The following is a 27,764-nucleotide window of genomic DNA, read 5'->3' on the forward strand; positions in this document are numbered from 1 at the left end:
GTGTGAATTCTTTAATTCGTTCCACGGTCCTCACACAACTACCAACTAAACCCTTTAAAATGGGTCAGTGTCCCAATTTTGTATGAAAGATGTGAGGAAACACAAAAATGAGAAAAAATATAAGGCAATTATTTATTAATGTCTTAAAATAAATAAAGCATATGAAAATGTGCCCTGCACCGTTGAAATAGTTCCCTCCGCGGTCGTTAGGAGACGTAGTACCCATGTTTGTCCGCCAGATGGTGGCAAGAACCTATTCTACCTGGGCCGAAAGTCGTCCACTTTGTACTACATTTTAGACTTTTACCTGTGCCCTGTGTGTGTGTGAAAATATTTGCCGCGTTGGATTTGCAGAGCTGCCAACATCCGTCGACCCCTTTTCAGGAGTACCCTTGTCCCATTTCCGGAGTATTGCCGGGGTGAATGCGATTCACTTTTTTCATTTTTATCATTAAATATCTCGTGCATCCATTATTCAATTTGGTTGGTGAAAAGCGAAAGGCTTCTAGTGAGGGTGGTAGTGCAAGGAAGAGGCAAGCCATTTCATTTGAAACGAAAGTGGCAATAATAAAGAAGCTTGATGCGGGTGAGAAAATGGTGAGCGTTGCACGGGCATACAACTTGAATCGTTCGACCGTCGGTACCATTTATGAACAGAAAGATTGTATAATGGAACACGTGAAAGGTGCAGTGCCGATGCAATCGACGATCATTAGCAAAAGAGGGAAAATCATAGAAGAGATGGAGAAACTTCTCACCATGTGGCTCAAGGATCAGCAGCAGCGGCGTATTCTTCTGAGCCTTACGCTCATTCAGCACTGAAGCAACTTACGAACAATCGCTCGGAACGTAACTCATTAGTAAGTAGGGGAGCGTCTGTACATATATACACATATACACATACATATATAGATATATAAAGGGGGTGGCTGAGAAGATAATCACATTGTTGCAATTAGTTAACAGTCAGAACTGCGCTGTTTGCGTTGGATAATTTTGGACACCTCGTTCTTTAGATAAAGATCAACAAGCTGGTATATCTTCCAATTTCTATTCATCACAACTAACCAAAAATTGTTTAGAATGACTTGCAAAAAAAAATTCTCTACATGTATGAAGCATATATAAGTGGAGAGAATGTGGAATCATGATCATACAAAGCACCCAGGTTTCCTGAAGATGCTTACACCCTCCGCATGTCGAAACAGAGCCACAAGGTTTGAAACAAAAAGTGCCTCTCAAAAAACACAATACAAAAAAACTGACCACCCTCACAGGCCTGGCAAAAAAATTCTCATTGCAAGAATTATTTCATGTAAAGAATTCCCGTACTGAACACAGTGAAAATAGTTCCTCCCTGCTTCATTAAAAAAAATAAACAGGTTATTGGTCAAGTCCTCTTTGTCAGTTTCGAGAGGCATTTGATCATCAATGGAATCTTCAGGAGGCGCTACAGGGGCAGCAGGATGAGCTTTTGCGAGAGATTTTTGGCGCACAAGGAACATGGCGACCGCCATTTCTTTTTATGTAAAAAATATGCTTTTGTTCAATAACATGACACTGTCAAGACGATTGCCAAATTCAATGGCTACGGCCATCTTGTCATTAACCATATAAGATCTCCTCTCATCACGAGCTTCACGGCCGTATCTACAGCGTGAATCCCTCACAATGCTGGTTCATTTTTTTATTTATCGTGGTTACCACTTGCTAACTGTCCTTGGAAAAGGATATTGTGGCCTTCCTCCGAAAGTTCCCTTCTTTCGTGGTAAAATGCACGATAGATTCATTTATGCTGCAAGGGCGTGGCACGCCTTTAGCCTAGCAATAACAAAATAATTTTGGCCCACTCTTCTGTGCAGAATTGTTACAATTCTGCAATATTAGAGGTTTTTTTCGCACGAACAGCCCATTTCATTCAGATCACACCACAGCATTTTAACAGGATTTAAATCCAGACTTCGACTTAGCCACTGCAAAACCTTAACTTTGTTTTTTGTTTTTTTAAGCCATTCAGAGGTGGACCTGCTGGTGCGCTTTGGATTGTTGTCATGCTGCTCCAAGAGTGCTGGAGTTTGAGCGCACAAACTGAGGTCCGGACGTTCTTCAAAATTTGCTGGTAGACAGCAGAATTAATTCTTCTATCAATTCCAGCAAGTCGTCCTGAACCTGAGGCAGCAATGAAGCCCCAGAACATCACACTGCCACCACCATGCTTAACTGATGGTATGTGTTCTTTTGATGAAATGCTGAGCCATTTTTTCGCCAAATGTAACGGGCCGCATACCCACCAAAAATTTCAATTTTGGACTCATCAGTCCACAGAATGTTCTTCCAAAAGTGTGGAGGGTCGTCAAGATGTTTTTGGCAAACGTAAGATAGGCCAGCAGAGCAATGGTTTTCGCTTTGGAATTCTGGCATGGATGCCAGCTTTGGCCAGTGTTTTTCTTGTAGTAGTCATGCCCATTGACCTTAACTGAGGCCAGCAGTTCTTTCAATGTTTTTCTAGGTTCTTTTGTGACCTCCTGGATGAATCATCGTCACTCTTTTAGCTGGCCGACTACTTTGGGGAAGGTTTGCCATTCTTCCCAGTTCTCTCCATTTGTGGATAATGGCTCTGACAGTGGTTCGCTGGAGCCCCAAAACCTTGGAAATGGCTTTGTAACTGTTTTCCAGACTGATAGATGTCCATCTTTTTTTGTCGCATTTCTTCTTGAATTTCTTTGGATCGTGGCATGATGCTCTGATCTTGTAGCCTGCTGACACATTTTATTTAAGTTTTCTATGATTCAACACATGGTGGTAATCAGGTGCGGGTGTGGCCTGTGAAATTGAACTCAGCTTTCTTACAATTGTGATTAATCAGTTATTTTGTGATTTAACAAAGGGGGGGGAATCATTTTTTCACAGAGGGCCAGACAAGTTTGCAATTTGTTCTGCTTTGGCCAATAAAATCATCATTTAGAAACTGCATTTTCTCTTTACTGGGGTTGTCTTTGTGTCATACAAAAATGTATTTGATGGTCTGATAAAGATGCAAAAAAAACACAGAAATCAGGAAGGGGCAAATACTTTTTCATGGCACTGTAACCCAACTTAGTTTGACAAGGCTGTGATTTGGCTTGACCCAACTTAGTCTGACAAGTTTGTGACTCGGCTTGACTCGACATAGTTTGACAAGTTTGTGACTCGGCTTGACCTACATAGTTTGACAAGGCTGTGATTCGGCTTGACCCGACTTAGTTTGACAAGTTTGTGATTCGGTTTGGCCCGACTTAGTTTGACAAGGTTGTGACTCGGTTTGACTTGGCGTAACCTTATGACTCAACTTTCCTACAACACGAACTTGCGACTTGGACCAAAGGACTTGCCCGTGACTCAGATTTGAGGGACTCGAGCAATTGTCTGGCAAGTGGCATGTATGGAGCTGGTCAAACAGGATTAGTAGGATCGACCAGGTATGGAGAACAGGTCTCTTACAAAAAATGGCAGACCTGGGGGGTCCCCTACCGCTTCATCAGATGGATCGCCAACTGGCTCACAAATCGCACAGCCAGGGTCAGGATCAACAATACCATCGGCAGGAGCAGAACCTTCAAAGAAGGGCTCCCCCAAGGCTCGGTCCTGTCACCCCTCTTATTCATCATCTACATTAATGACCTCCTCGACAAGTTCAACGACTCCACCCTGGTCAGCGCCTATGCAGACGATCTGGCTCTTGCTTGTCGGGGTAGGAACAAAGAGGAGGTGGAAAGCAGACTTCAAGCGGAGGTGGAAAAAGTCTGGAGGTGGAGTTCCGAGGCACACCTAAACCTTAACACCACCAAGTGTGAGGCGTCATTTTTTAGCCTGGACTCAGCTGAGGCCAAATGGCAACCAAAGATCTTAATAAATGGCGCCACCCTCAAGCATAACCCCACCCCCACTTTTCTTGGCGTATCTTTTGACCGACAACTCACGTTTGCAGAGCAAGCGAAAAAGGTCCGCCAAACCATGTCCAAAAGAACGAACCTCCTCCGCAAACTCAGTGGCACATCCTGGGGTTGGCAACCAAACGACCTTAGAACGGTGTATATTGCCACCCAGAGAAGTCTTGCGGAGTACGCAGCACCGGCATGGGCCCCCTGGCTGGCCCAAACTCACCTCAAATCCCTTGAAACCGCCCAACTGGAAGCGGCCCGCGCCATAACCCACCACCTCAGGTCTACCCCCACCGAAGCAGTCCTACATGAGGCACATCTCACACCCCTCTCATCCCGCCTCAAGTTACAAGCACTTCTTAAGGCGGATGCCTGGAACCAGCTGCCTCCTTCTGATCCCCGACACCGCCTCCTCCATGAAAACGTTAAAATGCGTTTGCAAAAGAAGCCAGACTGGCGATCATCGACCCTTCCCCGTCTTACCGCTCTCGAACTCCATACCCCTAGCACATACTCTTCCCATCCCTGCCCACCCTGGCTATTACCCCCCCCCCCCATCCAAACCGCCTTTACCGCAGTCTCTAAACACATGCCGACCATCACCCAAAGAGATAAGGCAGAAGAGCTCATCAGAAGCATGGGTAAACCGGACCTACAGATCTTCACAGATGGATCCACCAAAGAAGGCACTGCGGACGGTGGTGCAGGTTTTGTCGTCATTAAGGAGACTGCAATCATCCACCAATGGCATGGTGCCACTGGCAGCCGCAGCAGCTCCTACCACTCTGAAAAAGTGGCACTGACCGAGGCACTCTGCTGGCTGAGGGAAACAGCAGACTGGCAGACATCAATTATCCTCAGTGACTGCAAATCGCTGGTCCAAGCCATGGGAAACCCCCATACGCAAGACCCCGCCATTCGGAGACTTCAGGGCGACATCGCCCTTTTCCCTCCGCCTAAGCGACTGCAGCTACTGTGGATCCCGGGCCACTGCAACATATGCGGAAACGACCTGGCTGATGCCCTAGCTAAACTTGGCTCGTTAGATGACCAAACCAATACCCCCCCGGACGCAGCCACAAGACGTGCCATCATCCAACGTGAAGATCGCCCCCCCCCCCCTCTCCCACCCCCGCCTTCTGCAGACCTACACTACAAAAGTCACAGAGGAAGAACTTGCCCTATCGAAAGGAGACCGCACAGACCTGATTCGCTTCCGCAGTGGACACCACCCCCTGCTCCGCCGTTGGCTCCACCTTGTGGGGAAATCCGACTCGGATCGCTGCCGCCTGTGCGACGAGGAAACAGAGTCGTCTGAACACTTGTGGCTCCGCTGTCCGGCCTTAATGACCGAACGCTACCATCGCGGCTTGGGCAACTCCCTGGATGAACTTATCCGTGTTCCAGTGGCAGCCCTAGCGCTGCTGAGGGTAATCCTCAGGCGCCTGAGGTGAAAAAGAAGAAGAAGAAGAAGAAGAAGAAGAAGGATTAGTAGGATGCCGCTCCTCTCAAATCTTAAAACAGGTGCTACTAGAACACACCTACGGTCTACGTTTTAACATTTAATAATTCATTCAAAGCAGTGCACTCAAAGATATAACATAAACTAAACATAGACTGACTCTTATTAAAACTTTATTTTTTTAATTCATTGTTACTGTGGTTTAATTTATAATGACTTACTACTATTTCTCATTTCTGAACAAAGTTCCACTCTCTTTGGGCAAACAATAAATCTGATTATCTCAAAGTAAATAAGCCCCCTGAAACACATTGGGAGGAGGGAAACAATACAATAGTTCATTAAAAGAACAATGATCTTAGTTAAAAAAATTCTATCAAGAACTACATTCAAACTTTGAATTTGAAATATTTTAACTGAATTTTAATTATTGTACAAAATTAACCTTTCCATGAGTGAATGGGCATGTACAATCGTATGAAAAACTTTGGGCACCACAGATCATTTTCAAGATTTTCCTTTATAAATCATTGGTTGTTTGGATTATCAATTTCGGTTAAATATATCATAGCCCAGACAAACAGTGATATTTGAGAAGTGAAATTATGTTTATAAGATTTACAAAAATTGTGCAATATAATTACCTAAACAAATGTAGGCAGGTGCATAAATTTGGGAATTTTTGTATCCGTCCCCTTAACAATGATGTTTAGCAATCTTTCTTTTCAGGTAATTTGGCAGTTTTTGGAGGCTCCCATGATTCCACTCTTCAAAGGCCACCTTAAATACAGCTCATCATTGAGCTTACCAAACAAATTTTGTGTTCCAATAATTAGTGCTAAAAGTATTCAAATCAAGAAAACAGTAAAGGTGCCCCAATTTATGCACCTACCTACTTTTGTTTAATTATTGCACTTTCTGTAAATCCTATTAACTTCATTTAACTTCTCAAATATCACTGTCTGCCATATGATTTATTTGACTGAAATTGCTGATCCGAACAACTAAGGATTTATAAAGTAAAATCTTGAGAAGTCATCAGTGGTGCCCAAACTTTTTCATGAATGTAGATGCAGTGTAATTTGTGGCAATTTGTAATTTGGTGTTTCATTTAAAGAGTTATGTGAAGGATTCATTACACACTAAATTGAGTGGTTAAACCCTATGAGCATAAAGATGGAAAATACCTTCAAAAAATATATATATTTTTACTACCAGTAACATTGTTTTGAGTTGAAAGCATTTGCACTGAATAATTTCTTGTACTTTGCAAAATTGATTTAGGGCCTTGGAAAATCAAAACACCACTGCAAAAATAACATTTAATTCAAACAAAACCATGCAATAGGTCCCATCACCTTAAATTGAATTAAAATACATCCAGTTTCAGGGATGACTACATGAAAGTTAACTAATACTTCAGGGGGTACATGTCAGTCCAGTAACTGAAGTAAACAAAAAATACAACCCCCTAAAATCCCAGTTTAAAACGTAAGAATAAACCACTCGCAAGTGGTAATAACATAAGTGTCAGACAAAATCAGCTTTCTGCAGAGACCTTCCCACTCAACCTTCTCCAAGCTCACAGGTTGTCCAGGATTTCAGAATTAACTACCATCAGAAAGCACTATAAAACATTTGACACACAGAAGCTAACCATCATCAGTGATGGGCCAATTGTGCTTAGCCTTATATAAGAGTTGCTACATGTCCACAACTGACATTGGAATCAGATGTGCTTTTCTGAAGAGAAGGGACTAACAAAATCTTCTACCATCTCTCTGACTTTCGGGACATGGGGATCTCAGTATGACTAGAATATTGTCTAAAACAGAGAGACCATTAAGACTTTGTTTGGGGAAGGACAATCTGGTTCAGAAAAAATTGCAAAATACAGTGATACTTCTATATACAAAATTAATTGGTTCCAGAACTTGTTTCGTAACTTGAGCAGCATTTTACATTGAATGAGCATAATTAATTTCACAATCTTTATTACTAGCCAATATAAATGCTTAAAAATGATCAAAGTAAGTAATTATGTATGCAAATGCATTTATAAATGCAAAAACCAAGCTAAAATGTAAGAAAACTATTTATTAAGCAAATAAAATGACGCCGCTACACCAAAACAAACAATAAAAAAATCGAAAGCACCTCATTTCAAATATGCAATAGTTGAAGGAGTTGGTCTCGCTAAAATATCTCTCTCTCTCTTGCTTACTCTTTCTCAATGTCTCTATCGTTACTCACGTTGGTGCTACGTGATGCTCCTCATGGTGCATTGACGGGCGCGAGGACTGATGGGTTTGAACTGCAACGTGAGTGTAACGTTTTGTGAAGTAAGCTATGTGGCGTGGGTTATGCTGAGAGGAGTGAAGCTAGTGAGTATGTCTTGCATCAGAGAGTGAAGTCTGCAGCATGAACATTTTGTAAGTTGAAGCATTGTAAGTAGAGGTACCACTGTAATGTGTTTCTGCAAAAATTTAACTCATTCAATGCTCACGATTTTGCTTAACAGCACTATGCTTTAAATCAATTACAGTAATACCTCGAGATACGAGTCTCCCAACATACGAGAAATTTGAGATACAGGTGAAATTCTGAGCGAATATTTGCCTTGAGATATGAGACAAATTTTGAGATACGAGCATACGAGACAGCCAGGTGGCCGAGACGAGAGGCTGCTTATGATAATAGCTTTCTCGCCTCGTGTAAAGATATCTACGAGCACTGGGCGGAGTGTTGCATTTTTTTTGTGTTTTTATGGGTTACTCAGTGCAGAATTAAGGGAAAATAATTGGGTCCAAAGCAAGCAGGTACAATGAAGGGTAGTGCGAAAAAAAGCTGCATAAAGCCAATCATTATTAAGCACGAAATAATCGAAAAACATGAGTGGTGTACGTGTGACGGATCTGTCTCTCCAAACGGGAGGTGCACCCGGACAAGTTGGCAAGTGGTTGTGCGTTATCCTATTGTGAGGACATTTGTGAGCATCATTTTCGTAATATTTTGAAGGGGAGACAAAACCAAACAACCCTAGACAGTTTCCTTTAAAAAAACTCCAGCTAAAAGTGAAGGTGGAAGCGAGGCAAAAAGAGCCAAGCCAGAAGAAGAAAAGTACAAAAATTTAAACACAATTAGAATTAAGTTCAATGTAAGGTAAGATTACGAGCACCGTCCAAAAAGTCTCTCTCTCTCTCTCTCCTCCCCCCCCCCCTCTCTCTCTATTTTTACTTTCAAATTTTGACTATGGCTCTGAAGGAATCACATTTGAAAATATGAATTGTTTATGGCTCTCTCCATCAAAAAAGTTCCCAACCCCTGAACTAGATAGTTATTTGTTAGTAGTTGGTGAATTAGAACCAATGAAAATGTTTTTCCATTGGAATATCCTTTTTTGGGTGTTTTTTTCAGAGTGGGAACAAATTAATTTGTATTAAGTTCATTTTTATGGGAAAAGTTGATTTGAGATACGAGTACATCGACATGAGCTCGGTCCCGGAAACGCATAAAGCTCATATCTCAAGGTATGACTGTATAACCCTTAACCAGTCCTACTGAGGAAGTATTTAGTATTCCAACATGTGTATGCACATTGGTATTTAACAATCTTGAAGACAACGCAAGGACGCAACCCCATTGAAACTTGTAGCGTCATGTCTTTTGTGTGGTATGATATGGGTAGCTGAGGACAATTTGAAGTCGTTTAATTACGTCTCCAACAGTCAAATACATGTTTTTGAATGAGAGATTTAGGATCTTGGACACAATGACATATGTGAAGCTAGAGTGGTATAGTAAGTGTTGACTTTGTGGAATGTAATGTAAAGTGCACATGCACGTTCTCTCTGCATGTGCATGACAGGGAATGGTCGGGCGGATGCATCAGTTGTATGTTTGGCCCTCAGGTGGCTGGGAAAGCTTGTAGTTTTCTTTTAATGTCATGTGGCGTTTGATCTCCATGAGCACGTCACACATCTTGCTGGAGTGTTTCCATCTGTACAAGGAGGGCAGAGCCTTTATGTCCACCTACGAAGAACAGCAAATTATGGACATGTCAGGTAACAAACAGTAGGTCAACATTTACATTAAAAATGTAAAGTTTGAACTCTTTTTTCACCTAGCAAAGCCCTTTGGAAACTTAAGATTTCATATTTAAAATTATTCGTAAGTAGAGATACCACTGTATTCACGGCCAGTCTTACAGATTTTGGTGGGCATTTCCAGGTCACTTCCTCTTCATTTTAAATGATTGTTATTTTAAGTCACAGCCTATTCATTTGGGGACATTCCTGCATCAGTAAACAAAGTAATCAGGTTTGAAACTGTAATTCCCCCAAATCTACAACAAGTGAGCCAGAATTGTTACAACATTCACAATGAAGCCCCCAAAATAAACTGGAAATAACCCCCCCAAAATAACTCATTGGCTGCTATTGAAGGCTGAAGACCTCAGATCTGTTTGAAATGGAAGGGTGGTAAGGGATAAATGTTTGTTCATTTGCTGACACCCACCCACTTCAAATGGATTGGACGTCTAGTAGTGAACTCTTCAATTCGCAATTGAAGGATGAAGAGAGCTCGTTTTCCGTATATTGGTTGTATTGTAGAATATCGTAGAATGATGTAGTGACCCGACAACTGTTGAATTACAATATTCTAAGATAATCATTGTTGTGAGCCTTGTATCGCAAGGTACTCAGGAGTTCTAACCCATGTACACACCTACACTGAAACTACGACCATCCACTAGAATTAAACATGTCTGCAGATAAGAGGTACGTGAAGAATTAAGGTAAAAAGTGCATTTGAAGGAGAAGTGGACTGTCCCGCTCCTACATGTCGCAGAAATACTGTAGTGTGGTTGTTGAAATCTACATAGTACTTACAACACCATTTGATGCATGTACTCCGATCATGTTAATCTTGTTCACAAATCGCACAATTGGAGGATAATATGGATATTTGGGTCCACATTCGATTCTCAGGTTGTATATTCTGTTTTCATAGACAGTCTACAAACAAAAAAATGTGTTATTAGCAGTGTTGGTCAAGTTACTTTTTGAAAGTAAAAAGGCATACTGTATTTACTCGCATATAAGCCGCACCCTTAAAATCACCTTAAAATTGTTGAATTTTACAATTTCTCGCGTATAAGCCGCCCTTGATTCACAATTTTCACCTCCATATTCATGGTTTTAATAGGGAGTACAAACATGTTACTTTGAAGGGAAAATCTGAAGAAAAATGATCACACGTGGTATTTCTGAAATACTGTATGAATCGAAAGCACATTATTAGGGTCAATATCATAAAGAAGTTAATATGCCTGTCTTTGTAAATGCAAAATATCAAATTATTCAAATTTGAAAAAAGAAATGTCTATCTTGATGAAAAACTGATGCTTTCTAATTACAGAAATTACAATTTTCTAACCAGAAGTCTAAGAAGTTGTGCCAGCCATATTGCTTCTAATGCCAAAATATCTAAATTATTTCGATGTGTGAAATATGGAATGTATTTATCTTGTATTCTTAGCTTTAGCAACTAGAATAGAATTTTACACAGACGCTACCTTGTGGAATTTTACAATAATAACACCTATAGGTTAAAAGGCATCATCTACTATGTCACCGCCCATTTCTTTGTTCATGTATTCCCGCCTAAAGTTTGTCTCCGCCTACCTTAAATAAAAGTCTCGCGGCCCTCTCTCGGGGGTGTATTTGGCAGGGGGAAAGCTACCAGATTCACGTGTGCTCTGTCCGTCCGCTCCCTCCCTCTTCGGTAGGGTGGGGGCGAGACAAGAGACAAAGAAGCGAGTGAGTCCCGTCCATCTTGAAAAGCGGCCTGCCATTTCACCACTCCTGCCGGCCGACGGAGGATGCCTCCTCTGCTTGAAGATTATTTTGATGTTGGGGATTAGCCCTAACACGATGGTTCATATTACTGCAATGGTTGTCACTTTCAAACAAGAAATAAAACGAAAAAAAATTGAAGTGAATTTTGTTTTATTTAAAAATCAAGGCTACTCGCGTGTGACCAGTCAGAGCACGTTAAAATTAGGTAAGAAAGCAGCGCCCTAGGTAAGATGGCGGCCCTAGGTAAAATGGTGACACCCTGAGCGAGCATTGGGAGGCACAAGTGAGTTTTTTCACGTTTTTTCCTTTAATTTCATTCATAGACGTCAAAATGTATTTTTTTTAGCGGGTTATCTGTTCATATTTTCTCTATTTTGAAATAAATTGCCGTATCGGCCGCATTGTCTTGCGTCAAGGCGTCAAGACATTATGGTGTTATGGCGTTGTCACCTTGCAGTTTCGTGCACTTCGTCTTTTTATATGCATATAAGCCGCACCCTCGATTCAGTCATCATTGTCCGACAAATGCGGCTTATATGCGAGTAAATACGGTAGTTATCATTGCCTCTTCAAAAAAGTAATACAATTACTAGTTATTCAATTCTGAAAGTAACATTATATATACATATACACATACATATACACACACAAACATACACACACATACCGTATGTACTCGCATATAAGGCGCTTTTGTCGGACCAAAAAATGATGACTGAATCGAGGGTACGGCTTATATAGGCATAAAAACATGACATGCAAAAAAAACTACACTTCAAAATGGCACTGTTGCGTCGGCGCGTGACGTCACGACGCAAGCGAATTCGGCTGATACTTTCCTTTATTTCGAAATACAGTGGTACATCGACATACGAGCAGCTCTACCTACGAGATGCTCGAGCTACGATGAAAATTTCGATCTAATAAATCGCCCTAGATACGAGAAAAAATTCCGTGATGCAAGAAAGCCAGGTGGCCATGGCACTGTCTTTTTTTGCCGCATCTCTTTCGTGTATAAAATATATCTACGAGCACGGGGCGGAGCTTTGCATTTTCCCCCGTTTTTTCCCCACCGTTAGTCAATGCATACATACAAAGTGAACAGAGTTGCAGAGTTGTGCAAAGAAAAGGCGAACGTTGACAATCAACATTAAGCGCGAAATAATTGAAAAATATGAGTGGTGTACGTGTCACCGAGCTTGCTTTTCCGCCTGAGCAGTGACATTCATGACGAGATGAGAGCCTTCTTTTATTGTGGATAAAAGATAAACAGTTAGCAGGAGATAGCATGACCGAGTCAACTATATGTGAAAAAGCCAGCGGAATTTACGTGGATTTAATAACAAAGAAAGGATCTGAAAAGGGGGAGCCTTCAACACCTTCAGAACCCTTTAAAGCGAGTCATGGCTGGTTCGAAAAATTTAAAAAAAATATCTGGAATACACTCGGTTATTAGACACGGGGAAGCAGCAAGTTCCAATTCGAAAGCCACGGTGGAATTTATCAACACATTTGCTTTACTTTGAATACTTTGATTGTTATAAATGTATTGTGTTTTCCGTTGTTTTCATTAAAAGGCAGGTTATATCCTTCTTTTCGTTCAGGCAGCCTAGGCGGACATCTTGGGGTCCTATAGTTGTAGTTTGAGTTGAAGTCTTTAGTAGAGAGCACCGCAAACGTTTCCAGCGGAGTTTGATTCAGAGTTCATCAAAGTTGACTGGAATGTGTTGTCAAATAAGAATGCTCTACATTGTCAATTACTTGGATTTGATATAAAAGAAGCTGAAGAATCATCTGTGTGCCTTCGTCTCACTCTCTGACCGGAGTATCTGGGTTGATGAGGCATCCCAGCGCTATCAAAGAACATCGCAACGCTACGCTAACTCGCTATTATTATTTTTTTCATTGTATTTCTTGTTCGAAAGTGACAACAACTGGAAAAATATGAACCATCGAAAGAGTTGAGATATTTTGACATTAGAAACAATATGGCTGCCTCAACATCTTAAACCTCTGGTAAGAAAATTGTAATTTCTGTAATTAGAAAGCATCAGGTTCTCATCAAGATACTTATTTCTACTTCGAAATTGAATAATTTGATATTTTGCATTTACAAAGACAGGCATATTAACTTATGATATTGACCCTAATAATGTGCTTTTTATTCATACAGTAGCTCAGAAACACCACTTGTGATGATTTTTCTTAAGATTTTCCCTTCAAAGTAACACATTTGTACTCACTATTAAAACCATGAATATGGAGGTGAAAATTGGGAATCAAGGGGGCGGGTTATATGCGAGAAATTGTAAAATTCAAAAATTTCAAGGCAATTTTAAGGGTGCGGCTTATACGTGCAGGTGGCTTATATGCGAGCAAATACGGTATATACACACATTATATATATGTATATATATTTTTTTACTTTAATGCCGAGTTCTAGAATAAGCAAAGGAAAGGAGGGTGGTCACACACTCACACTCTCACACACACTCACACGCTCACGCACTCGCACACTCACACACACAAACTCACACACACACCCCCACACACTCACACACCCACACACTCTCTCACACACACACACTCACACACACTCTCTCACACACACACTCACACTCTCTCTCACACACTCTCTCTCACACACTCTCTCTCACACACTCACACTCACACTCACACACACACTCACACACACACTCACACACACACTCACACACACACTCACACACACACTCACTCACACACACACTCACACACACACTCACACACACACTCACACACACACTCACACACACACTCACACACTCACACACTCACACACTCACACACTCACACACTCACACACTCACACACTCACACACTCACACACTCACACACTCACACACTCACACACTCACACACTCACACACTCACACACTCACACACTCACACACTCACACACTCACACACTCACACACTCACACACTCACACACTCACACACTCACACACTCACACACTCACACACTCACACACACACACTCACACACTCACACACACACACTCACACACTCACACACTCACACACTCACACACTCACACACTCACACACTCACACACTCACACACTCACACACTCACACACTCACACACACACACACACTCACACACTCACACATTCATAAATCACGTTTTATAAGGATTACAGATTAATTTATTATTGTTTTAGCACCCATTTTGTTCAATAGCTCCCAAGCCATTTGACAGATTGACACAACATTTACAGAAAAGATAGGTAATTACCTTCTGTTTAACGAACCCCTTTTATTTTTTCAATAACACATTCCATATATTAATTATTAATTTATTACTATTATTAGCACCTAATATCTTCAATAGCTCCCAAGCTATTTGACAGATTGACACGAAATTTACAGAAAAGATAGGTAATTACCTTCTGTTTAACGAACCTCTTATTTTTTCAATAACACATTCCATATATTAATTATTAATTTATTACTATTATTAGCACCTAATATCTTCAATAGCTCCCAAGCCATTTGGCAGATTGACACGAAATTTACAGAAAAGATAGGTACAGACGCTCCCCTACTTACGAACATTCAACTTACGAACAACGGTACATACGAACATGTCTGCAAATTGCGTTTAAGTCCAAAAATGTTCGCAAGTCCAATTTTGTATTTCGCGCCTTTTTCGGAGTAGTACTTCTTTCCGCCGCTAATACCGACGCCTGGCGCTGTGAGAGCTCAGCTCACCCAGCATCTACCTTCTTCTTCGTTGCAATGCGGAAGTGCGTGAATGTATCTCCAGTGTGCAAAGAACCTTTTTCATTTGTATCATTAAATATCTCATGCATCCAATATTGAATATGGTTGGTAAAAAGCTAAAGGCTTCTATTGAGGGAGTTGCAAGGAAGAGGCAAGCCATTTCATTTGAAACGAGTGGCAATAATAACGAAGCTTGATGAGCGTTTCACGGGCATTGAATCGTTCGACCGTCAGTACCATTTATAAACCGAAAGATCGAGCAGCAGGACCCAAATATTGAACGTTGCACAAAGTTTGCAAATCAATTGAATGATGCCATACAGTGCTACTGCATCATTTATGATGAAAAAAAGAAGAAAACTGCAATCGTCATTAGGTCGCTTCTTTTGGCCAGTTTCTAATACATAAATCTCTCTCTCTCTCTCTACAGTACTGTACATATTCTCTCCATTTTATTAAATGTTTTTTTTTCAGTACAAACCAATGCGTGTTACTTATACAAGCCTTAAACATACAAATGCACTTATATAAACCTTCAATATACTTATATCGGCCTTAAACATAAATTATAATACAAAATATAGCACTGAATCAACTTACAAACAAATTTAACTTATGAACAATCGCTCGGAACCAATTGCGTTCGTAAGTAGGGGAGCGTCTGTAATTACCTTCTGTATATATGTGTATATGCATATGCGTATTGTATTGGATTGGATAACTTTATTCGGGAAATTACATTGTGACAGTAGCAGAAGGTGATCAGACAGAACAACAAAGCAAAATGCGTAAGCGTATATGTATATACCGTATTTTCACGACTATAAGGCGCACATAAAAGTCTTAAATTTTCTCCAAAATAGACAGGGCGCCTTATAATCCAGCGCACTTTATATATGGGCCAATACTCAAATTGTTATCACGATAAAATAAAATGAATCAGTTGATAGGGTACACCGACTCTACTATTTTCCCGTAGACAAAGTACTGCGCAGTGACTGCTGGGATATGTAGTAGTTCTTTTGTCAATACACCCAATGGATTGTGGCCTGTATACATCTACATCAATACAGCTTGACGAAGCATGGAAAGCACCGTTGGAAAAGTTACACTAGCTACCAGCTAGCTACTAGAAAGCACCGTTGGAAAAGTTACGCTAGCTACTAGCTGGCTACTAGAAAGCACCGTTGGAAAAGTTACGCTAGCTACTAGCTAGCTACTATTTGCGAATGGATTGTGGCCTGGACATCGACATGAACACAGCTTTAAGAAGCGTGGAAGGCAGCGCTGGGATAGTTACGCTAGCTACTAGCTAGCTACTATTTGAGAATGGATTGTGGCCGCCTGGACGAACATATAAAACTCAGCGTTTTCGATGACTCATTTGGATAATTGTTCAATTCGGACACAGAAAATGAGGACTTTGATGGATTTGTGGGTGATGATGACGTGAGTAAGTTGTAAAATGGCTAAATAAAGTACAACCGAACTCAGTTTTGCTTCCGTTGCCTTTTTAAAAACGTGTTTTTAGCGTGTGGGTGTAGCGTGCAAGAACTATATATCCCAGCAGTCACTGCGCACCGGAAACCGGAAATAGAGTCTGGGGCTGCTTCCGGTAGCCAGCGCTATTGGGGTTTGATATTCATATATAATATATATGCGTCTAAAAAAACGGTGCGCCATATAGTCGTGAAAATAAGGTACATATATACATATATATATACACACACATACACACATATATATACATATATACACATATATATATATATATATATATATATATATATATATATATATATACACACATACACATATATATATACCTATACATATATATACCTATATATGTATATACATACATACACACATATATACACATATGCACGAACAGAAGTACGCACACGCACACACACACACATATATATATATATATATATATATATATATATATATATATATATATATATATATATATATATATTTATATATATATATATATATATATATATATATATACACACACATACATGCATGCATGGAAGTACGCACACGCACACACATATATATATACACACACATACATGCATGCATGGAAGTACGCACACGCACACGCACACACATATAGGAACGCCATAAGATCCTCCCGGAAGAGCAGGATGAAGTGGCTGGGAAGAGAGAAGTCTGAGCTCCCCTGTTGAAGCTGCTGCCCCCGTGACCCTTACCTCAGATAAGCAGAGGAAGATATTTTTTTAATTAAAAAGGAAAACAGTAAATATTTTATTTTTACTTATTGATTTATTTACATTGATGAATAAAAGGGGAAAGTATTTTCAGTTTGATTTATTTTTTCTAAATCTTAGATTTAAAAAAAATTCATATGGATTAAAATGTGTAAATATTTAGATTCTGAGATTTTTAAAAATGTGTATTTGGACTTGATTTTTTAAAGGGAAATTATTAAAGTTTTATTAATTTTTAACATTTTTTGTAATAAATTATTAATTGTAGGATTTAAAATGTGGCTTTAAAAGGGTAAAACAATACACAATCTCGATACATCTAAAACACACAATTTACTTTCACGGCTCCACAAAACGATTTGGCATTTAATTTCCAAGTCAAATCCATCCAGGTTTTAGAACAGTGCTTCTTCTCCGGTGGACCCCCTGCCGCTGAGGTCAAGACACATCAACTCATCATGTCAATACATGATAACATGGCCTGCTTGGCCATCACTGGCTGCCGATGATCACATGACATTGCTTGGCCAATCAGTGCTACGAGGAATTCATGTATCTTGATTTTGAAATAAATCTTTTTTTTTATTTTACGCTAGAGTAGAGTTCTGTGAATGCGCATCTGAAACTGGTGGGGTTTGGTCGGTAGCTCCAACAAGGTTAAGAACCAGTTTTAGAAGCTAAAGAATTGGGAATCGTTTGACAAGACATGAATCATTATTGGGCAATTTTGAAATAAAGATTCTTTTTTCTTTTTAAGTTCATAAAAATGTGAAAATCCACACTAAAACTTCCAAGCGGAAGCCACTCCGATGTTTTTCGCTTGCTACTAGGACTCAGCTCTGAATACAAATTATTTTATTTTATTTCAGTTTAGAAAAATGTGAAAATTCGCAAGCGGAAGCACTGAAGGGGAAAAAAGGCAGTTATAATAGGGGTGACCCTACTTCGCGATTTTTAGATTATCACGGCCATGTCTGGTCTACATTAACTACGATATTCGAGGGATTACTGTATTGAGGTTTTTAAAAAGTCCCTAAAATAGAGTCCAAATGTTGTTGTTTTTCCAGGCAGTTTATTACACTCAAGATTAGGTAAAGTGTAAGACTGACCACACATCACAAATAAAATTGCATATAATTGCAAATCAGATCTTGTAATTGATGACAAAAGTAACACTGTGATTTATGGGCTGGAGTCATCTAACCTTAGGGGGGCCGATGATGGTGGCAGTCCAGTGAGTAAGAGTCATATCATCATCATTGGTAAGGCCCCAACTCACAGTGCAATCTCCATATCCTCTCTGACCTTCTTCCAGTTCCTCTAGCAGACGGAAACCACGGGGAACCACGACATCTTCATACAAAACAGTATTGGACATATTAGTAAGAAAAATTCAGACCAAAGCTCTGTCTGAAATGTCTGTGTGCCATAGAATGCGCTTCGTGAAACCCTCTATGAAAAGCAGTTTATAAATCACGTATGCTTGGTTGCCTTTAAAACATTTACAGCAGGGGCATTAAACTCGTCTTTGTCACGGGCCACGTCGTAGTTACGGTTTAATTCCAAAGGTTGTTATGACTGCCTACTATGCTGTCACTATCAATCCGCTAATAAATTGACAACTTTTGTGATAGTTGAAATGTCCCTGCCCAGGTGGAGGAGTTTAAATTTCTTGGTTCACGAGTGAGGGAAGAATGGAGCGGGAGATCGACAGGCAGATCGGTGCAGCGTCTGCAGTGATGCGGACTCTGCATCGGTCCGTCATGGTGAAGAAGGAGCTGAGCCAAAAGGCGAGGCTCTCTATTTACCGGTCGATCTATGTTTCCACCCTCATCTATGTCTCCTGGTTAGCCCATGAATACCTTGGGGTCCTCCCGGAAGAGATGGATAAAGTGGCTGGGCAGAGTGAAGTCTGGGCTTCTCTGCTGAAGCTACTGCCCCCCCCCCACGCGAACCGACTTTGGATAAGCGGAAGATTTTATGCAGTGGTCTGTTGGGGATGCGGGAGCACGGAGAGGGACAGGAACAGGCTGAATAAGCTGGTCAGGAGGGCCAGCTCTGTTCTGGGCTGTCCTTTGGACTCTGTGGAGGAAGTGGGAGAGCGGAGAGGATGCTGACCAGGATGATGTCCATCATGGACAGCACCTCCCACCCCCTGCATGAGTCTTTGGAGTCCCTCCGAAGCTCTTTTAGCAATAGACTGCGGCACCCTCATTGGAGATCCTTCCTCCCATCAGCTGTCAGGCTCTTTGACAAAAAATGGGTGAGTGTTAAGACCTACCGTATGCATGCATGTACATCTATGTGTATATATGTGCTTATACAGTGGTACCTCGTCATACGACCGCTCGTCATACAAAATGCTCGTCTTACGGGGGAAATTTCGATCGAATAATTCGCCCGTTATGCGGTCAAAATTTCGTGATGCGACCAAGCCAGGTCTTTTTTGCATATCTTTCGTGTATAACAATATTTACGAGCACGGAACGATTAATTCAAACGAGTTCCTCCTCGGACCAGGAAACGCACAACGCGCATGCAAAAAGAAGGCTTTCTGGGTAATGAAGTATACTCCTGCACAAAACACCCATAGGCAATGGCAACCTTTCTCAGAATAAAACTTCATTACCCACAATCAATACTTGGGAAGCGCAACTATTGTATTTCCTGTTATTCTTTCTAGGGAAAGACGCTCCCGCGATCATTCTTTAAAGACTATTTCTCGTTGGCAAGTGGTCGTGTGTTATCCTATTGTGAGGACATTTGTGTGCATCATTTTGGGAATATTTTGAAGGCAATACAACAGCAAACAGTCCATCAATAGCGAACGTGAGGGCGGAGGCGTGGCAAACCGCTAACCCGAAAAACGAAGGTAACAAAAGATTACAACAAAATTAGAATTCAGTTTTGTGTAAAGTTACATTAAACGTATGTTTGAGTGTCTGTATATATTAATCCAAGTTAATTTAAATTTGTTTGTTCCATTTACGAGTGCTTTGTCGTGGGAAAAAAAGAACCCCACGCCCCCAAACGTCTCTGTCTCCCATCGGCGAAATCTGCCCAATTTTAGTTAGATTAAACACATTTTATTACTATTAAACCACTAGTTATGTGTTACTTTGTTAATAGATGGCGAATTAGAAGAACTAAAACATTTTTTTTCCAATCCAATATCCTGTTTTTGGTGTTTTTTCAGAGGGCTGGAACGAATTAATTTGTTTTCCATTCATTTCAATGGAAAACGTCCGCTCGAGTTACGAGAACCTCGTCATACGATCTCAGTCTCGGAACGGATTACGCTCGTATGTCGAGGTACCACTGTATATATATATATGTGTGTATGTATGTACAGACGCTCCCCTACTTATGAACATCCAACTTACGAACAACGGTACATACGAACATGTCTGCAAATTGCGTTTGTCGAAAAATGTTTGTAAGTTCGATTTTGTATTTTTTTTCCCCGAGTAGTGCTTCTTTCCGCCGCTAATACCGACGCCTGGCGCTGTGAGGGCTCAGCTCACCCAGCATCTACCTTCTTCTGTCCAATTCGTTGCAATGCGGAAGTGCGTGAACGTATCTCCAGTGCGCCAAGAACCTTTTTCATTTGTATCATTAAATATCTCGTGCATCCATTATTGAATATGGTTGGTAAAAAGCGAAAGGCTTCTATTGAGGGAGTTGCAAGGAAGAGGCAAGCCATTTCATTTGAAACGAGTGGCAATAATAACGAAGCTTGATGCGCGTGAGAGTGGTGAGACATATACAACTTGAATCGTTCGACCGTCAGTACCATTTATAAACAGAAAGATCAAGCAGCAGGACCCAAATATTGAACGTTGCACAAAGTTTGCAAATCAATTGAATGATGCCATACAGTGCTACCGCATCAATTATGATGAAAAAAAAAGAAAACTGTGCAATCGTCGTTAGATCGCTTCTTTCGGCCAGTTTCTAATACATAAATCTCTCTCTCTATACAGTACTGTACATATTCTCTCCATTTTATTAAATGTTTTTTTCAGTATAAACCAATGCGTGTTACTTATACAAGCCTTAAACATACAAATGCACTTATATAAACCTTCAATATACTTATATAGGCCTTAAACATAAATTATAATACAAAATATAGCACTGAATCAACTTACAAACAAATTCAACTTATGAACAATCGCTCGGAACCTAACTCGTTCGTAAGTAGGGGAGTGTCTGTATGTATATATATGTATGTACACGTATGTGTATGTGTATATATATATATTTCATCAACACGCTTATTTATTTATATATTTATTCGTGTACTTATTTATTAACGTACTTATTACCTATCTATTTATGTCTAAAATGCCTTTCCTATTTCTGCATCCTCACCCTCTTGCTACTGTGACCACGTAATTTCCCGAATACGGGATGAATAAAGTTATCCAATCCAATTCAACACAGCCCAAAAGATCGTCAACTGCCCCCTACCTACCCTGTCCAGCATTTACGAATCCCGGTGCCTTAGGACAGAGAGCATCATAAAAGACAATATGCATCACAGCTTTCACCACTTCAACCTGCTGCCCTCTGGAAGGCGCTACAGAGCCATAACAGCCAAGACAAACAGACTCAACAATAGTTTCTTCACAAGAGCTGTCACCATACTCAACTCGCGTTGTGCGCCTAGGACCTAATCGAGTCTTATTACTACTACTATGAAGACCCGAATAATCGTATGCCTACGATTCTTATTCGGGTGCCTACGATTATTAATTTTTGCCTCAATGAAGTCCGTGCAGCAGCAACATTGTTCTATGTCATTAACTTTCTACGTGTAAAGCACACGTGCTGTTTTTACTAACGTACTAGTACTAGTAAGAACGTGCAATTGCCACTGGTAGAGTTGCAATATACATAATTACAATGTCATACCTGTCAACCTGGGCCAATTCCTCCCCGTATTTATGATTGGAATTCCCCGTATTAAGCAATAGAAAACCGTACAAATGCAACGCGGCACATATTTACTCACATAGGGTGCACGTAAAAGTGTTATGGTCGCGCCGCGTTGTCGTGACGCGACCGTGAATGTATTCGGACCCAAGCGCTATGACTCATAGCTGCTTAAATAACGAAACAGGAAATGATTTAATCATTTCCTGTTTCGTGTGAAAGGGGAATGCGTGTGCGCATATCATGCTTAAAGCATGACAATATTAGTAGTTGACGATGACGTTTTCGTCTGCTACCAGTGACCGAGACGATCCGGATTAGAGCCGAAATGCGTAAAACGAGATCCGTTTTACAAAAAACATGCATCGAATCTGTTTAGACACTAATTATCTCGTGCCTACTAATATTCATTATTTTTGGAATTTTCCACTGCCTACTATTATTCCGGTGCCTACTATTATTAATTCATTTGGAATTTTCCACTCCCTACTATTATTCCAGTGCCTACTATTATTCGGGTCTTCATAGTACTGATAATGCGTATTTATTATGTTGACCACTTATTTATCTATGACTATTTAGTGATTATTTATTTATCATTACTATATCTTGATTATCTATGTTTGTTTGATTGTTGTTGCATCCACAGACTCATCGAGTGCGCTCTCGCTCTGCTGACCTCACTTGGACTACTTATTTATTTATTTGTCTGTTGTTTTTTTGTTCATTATGTGTTGAAAGCTTTAAATCTCATCATACCTCTATATTGACAATAAAAGCATTCATTTCAATTCAAGTTATGGGTGATTACTTTCTGCACATCGAACACATTTTAGTTTTTAAACGACACACTTCATTTATTAATTATTAATTTATTACTGTTATTAGCACCTATTTTGTCGAATAGCTCCCACGCCATTTAACTTATTGTCCCCAAATCAACACAAGTGATGGCTGATTACCCCCTGTTTATTGTAGACCTTTTAGTTTTTCAACGACACACTTATTTATTAATTATGCTGTGCCGGAAGTGCATGGTGACGTCATCACTGGGATTTCCTCCAATGTACAGAAACAAATTCAATGGCATTATTTCATTTATTTAAAGACTGACATTTATTTGTCAATATGGCATCTTTACATGTAATTAAATTCGAATGAGAGGGAGTTGAAATCCACTGCCCGAAACACTCGACTGGGATTCGGCAGTGATGTCATTCTCTTCTTTTTTTTTCTTTGTCATGCGCGCATCCTCCCACTTTACCGTAAAACCTGAAGGAAGAGGGTAACCGAAAAAGAAGCGCGGCTGGCTTGACTACGAAAAGAGAAACAGCGGCTCACTTGACCGCAGTGATCTGAGGTTGGTAGTAAAATGTGTCACAGGACGATATTGATTTCAGCAACATTACCATGCAACGTGGCCTGTAATCTACCCTTAATCTGTTCTTTACAATGAGTGCAGAATTATGAGGCAAATTGTATTTTTGAGGATTAATTATAGTATTGAACAACAACCTCTGCAGGTTGGTGTTCAGTTGCTCCTTCCTGAGTAGTCTAAATGTAGTCTCTGATGCGCCTTCTTGATGAGTGCTGTGGTGATTGTGACCCAAGTGAGATCAGCAGAGATGTGGACTCCCAGGAATTTGAAAGTTTCTACTTGCTCCGAACATTCGCCGTTAATATCCTCCTGACTACCAGGATTTTTTTGTCCAATCACATTTATTTTGAAATTACCCAATCTATGTGAAGTAATTGGAATAGTGCAAAATAATTTGATATCATTGGAAAGCTCTGCATGTCCTCTATAGTGTACAAAAGGAGTTAATGTGATTGGATGCACTGGGTGGGAGATATTTAGGTTTACAAATGTCCTCTACAGAGAACAAATTTGAACTACTGGTAGTCAGGAGGATATACAGGGGCAACAGCCTTGTTCCATTGGAAGCACTGTTCCCTCTAAGCTGCGCGCGTGCGCAATTGCGCACTACTCTCGCAATCCTATGGCGCGCAGTAAAAAAAAAAACACGGATTTTTTTTTTTTTTTACCCCTTTCTTCATGATGGCGCCGTTTAAGCGGCAGCCAGTGGCAGTAGCTCTGTCCACTTATGTTTTTCGTGTTTTGCAGCATGTTTTACATGAAAAATTAGAGGGAACATTGACATGCACCTGCTTGTGGCAGGTGTGATACTGGTGTGCCCATAGCGAGCAATGATGATGTCGTGACCGGATGATTCGCCTAAAGACGTTTCGCCGACGGACGTTTGACAGACGGACAGGTCTCCGAATGAACGTTCGTTGAAACAGCGTTTAATGATTAAATACAAATACTAGTATTTGTATTTAATCATTAAACGCGGTTTTCAGCTGGATTTGACCGAATTTGAGAGCATTTTGAGCCGTTTGGCGAATGGACGTATATGGACATTTTTTTTGCCTCCATCGCGACATTTTACCGAGGAATTCACTTCCCTGGGCTCGGTTCTAATGTCCAAAGAGCTCCAGTATTTGTATTTAATCATTAAACGCTGTTTTCGGCTGGATTTGACCGAATTTTAGAGCATTTTGAGCCGTTTGGCGAATGGACTTATATAGACGTTTTTTTGCCTCCATCGCGATATCATCACGACATTTTACTGAGGAATTCACTTCCCTGGGCTCGGTTCTAATGTCCAAAGAGCTCCAGTATTTGTATTTAATCATTAAATGCTGTTTTAGGATGGATTTGACCCGATTGCTGTCATTTTACGTCTCGGTTCTGCTACATCTGCCCGCCCAAGAGTGCTTATTCCCGGGCTGCCATTGATGGTAGACTAACATTGATTTTTACTATAATTTGGACAACACCGGCGGCGGGCCGGATTAAAAATCCTAACGGGCCATATATGGCCCGCGGGCCGAGGTTGAAAAACTTGTACACACACGATCCGGGGGCGGGGCGAGCGCGCGAATCCCGTTTCGGCAAAACCTCCGTTCGGCCGAATGAACGTTCGGCCGAATGAACGTTCGGCGGAACGTCCATTCGGCGACCTGCCCGTCTGTCAAACGTCCGTCGGCGAAACGTCTTTAGGCGAATCATCCGAGTACCGATGATGTCGCTCACACTGGTACTCAGTGCGCTCAGGGAGGTTGACTTTCTGCTCAGACCAACGAAAAATTAGAGGGAACATTGATTGGAAGTACAAGTCTTTGTACACAATTCAGCTGGTTGGAACGGTTTTAATGTTAATGGGCTCTGCCGTGCAGTTAAAATGGAAACACAGGACGTGAACATACTTCTCTGGAGATGCATACGTGTTGTGGCGTGTTGCTAAAGACATAAGACTTCCAGGTCTCATTTTTAGCAAAAATAAAATAAAGGGGAGGATATGCGTGAAAGAGCCACCTCGTGGTGCAAAATAATAAAATAAATTCTCGTGAGGTGAAGACGTCTGAGGTGTAGCGGCTGGATGAAATGAACCAGCATTATGATGGACGATAGGACGTTAACACACTGCATGGAGCACTCGGAAGCATGGCTAATTGACGGGTAGACGGCACGGAGAAGTGAAGTGGAAGTTTAATTTCTCGGCCAGCGGTCCGGTGGCACATACAGCCGTGTCTGCCGGGCATCCAGCGGCACATGTCGGCGACGTCTGCCCTAACAGGAAAAGGCACCAGGTTTTTTGGGAAGCAGATGCCTTCCCGAACATTTCTAGTCAAAGATTAACTGAACATGCGGAACATCATGTGTGGGAATGCTGCTGCCTGGTTCATGGTAAAGCCAGCTTTAATCAACAAGTTTGACCACCTTCATGCTTTAAAAAATAAGAACAAAGCCTATGTTTTGACTAATTTGTTCAGAACAGACAATGGAGTTTTTAGGTCGTTTTGTTACTTAACATGTTTCCATCCCACGCTTAGTTAAGCGAGTACAGTAATCCCTCAAATATCACAGACAATTGAGCCATCGCCACAAGACAAATGACTTGGAGTAAAACTCCCATTTACCTGCTGATCACACTTGGACTACTTATTTTTCTTATTTATTGATTACTTATGTCTGTTTTGTTAGTTGTGCACTACGTGGTAAAAACTTTAAATCTCATTATACTGTATAATGACAATAAAACCATTCAATTCAATTCATTCTACAAATCCAGTGTGACAAGTGTGACAGGTGGTCCCATGAACAATGTTTTGATCTGACAAAGGAAAAAATACTGAAAGCAAGAAAAGAAGAATGGAGGTGTTTTATGTGAATCAAAATAATTTGGCACAACTATTTTAAATGGCTTTCTTACACATTTGCTTTTTTAATTAAAAACAAAACCCAAGCCATGTGATGTATTGACACCAAATTTACAGAAACGATTGATTATCTTGTGTTTATCGAACACCTATTTTTTCAACGACACACTCAATTCATTAATTATTAATTTGTTATTAGCACCTATTTTTCAATAGCTAGTCAATGGATAGTAATGGGCGATTACCTTGTCTTTATCGAACAGCTTTTAGTTCTTCAACGATACACTCCATTTATTAATTATTCATGTATTACTGTTATTAACACCTAATTTTTTTCAGTAGCTCCTAGGCCATTTGACTTATTGAGCCTACGTCAACATAAGTGATGGCAGATCACCTCCTGTTTATTGTACACCTTTTAGTTTTTCAACGACACACTCCATTTATTAATTACGCTGTGCTAGAACTGCGTGGTGGCGTCATCGTTGGGATTTCCTTCAATGTACAGAAAAAAATCAATGGCGTAATTTAATTGTATTTATTTAATGCGTGACGTTTATTTATCAATATGGTATCTTTACATTTAATTAAATTGCAATTCGAATGAGAGGGAGTTGAAATCCACTGCCCGAAGCGCTCGATTGGGATTCGGTAGGGACCTCGTCGCCTTGATTTTACGCCGTTCATGCGCGCGCCCGTCATTTCCTGCCTCTTTGCCATAAAACCTGAAGGAAGAGGGCAACCAAATTTGAAGTGCGGCTCACTACAGCAGTCTCAGACCAGAATTGAACGTATCAGTGGCCGATACTTTCAGTTCCACTGAGGGACAAGAGTTTTACTAAATGACCACCTCGTCATCCTTTTTTGGAATATCTTAAATATCCAAAGCCTTGTCAATAAAATTCTTTTAATGTCTCAAATGAGTTCCGAAAGCAACACTTACAACCACAGCTGCAAATTGCGTTTACAGGGGATGCTGTCTACAACAATTAAGAAAACATTGCGACGACTGTGACCATGTTTAACTGCGCCTATAATTCTTATATTCTCTGAAACGGCAAATCTCATCATGCCTCATAATGGTTAGTGGCCAGTTTTGCTATTATGAAGCTATCAAAACCAAATGAGGGACCAAGTCGAGAATAATACATTTATGAAAATAAAAACACATTAAAAGATAACGACGAAGTAGACTTACGAGATCCGGCGACGCACGCCATCTTTGTCACAATCTCTCTAGTACCTTAGTATATGTTGTTCTTCATGTTATTGCTGTAGTATTGTTGATTTGAGGGCAACATTTTGTGTATTACCGCCCCCAACTGGCAAGGAGTGTTGATGTACAA

The 27,764-nt window shown here is 40.6% G+C and overlaps 1 protein-coding gene across 2 annotated transcripts; it reads right to left on the reverse strand.

The window, feature by feature from the left end:
• Window positions 1–108: 108 nt before the first annotated feature.
• Window positions 109–27,717, reverse strand: ube2v1 (ubiquitin-conjugating enzyme E2 variant 1). Of its 2 annotated transcripts, XR_013300555.1 has the most exons (6): window positions 27,617–27,717; window positions 18,458–18,606; window positions 10,275–10,400; window positions 7,636–9,414; window positions 5,126–5,365; window positions 109–2,756 (listed from the first exon to the last, which is right to left on the reverse strand). XR_013300555.1 is itself a non-coding variant. In XM_077602396.1 (4 exons), the coding sequence occupies exons 1-4, from the start codon at window positions 27,636–27,638 to the stop codon at window positions 9,271–9,273; spliced, it is 441 nt and encodes a 146-aa protein (XP_077458522.1). In that variant the 5' UTR covers window positions 27,639–27,717; the 3' UTR covers window positions 5,543–9,270. The 2 variants fall into 2 exon arrangements, 1 of the variants encoding a protein (XP_077458522.1); XM_077602396.1 differs by lacking the exons at window positions 109–2,756; window positions 5,126–5,365 and having other exon boundaries at window positions 5,543–9,414.
• Between the last annotated feature and the right edge of the window lie 47 nt (window positions 27,718–27,764).

Source organism: Stigmatopora argus, chromosome 6 (assembly GCF_051989625.1).
Source record: "Stigmatopora argus isolate UIUO_Sarg chromosome 6, RoL_Sarg_1.0, whole genome shotgun sequence".
Taxonomy (NCBI): Eukaryota; Metazoa; Chordata; class Actinopteri; order Syngnathiformes; family Syngnathidae; genus Stigmatopora; species Stigmatopora argus.

Coding starts and splice junctions, on each gene's coding strand:
- ube2v1 (XM_077602396.1), bottom strand. CDS start 27,638: ATGGCGTGCGTCGCCGGATCTC. Junction 10,401..18,457: donor CCATCATCGGCCCCCCTAAG/GTTAGATGACTC, acceptor TTTTGTTTGTAG/ACTGTCTATGAAAACAGAAT. Junction 9,415..10,274: donor TACATGCATCAAATGGTGTT/GTAAGTACTATG, acceptor TGTTCTTCGTAG/GTGGACATAAAGGCTCTGCC.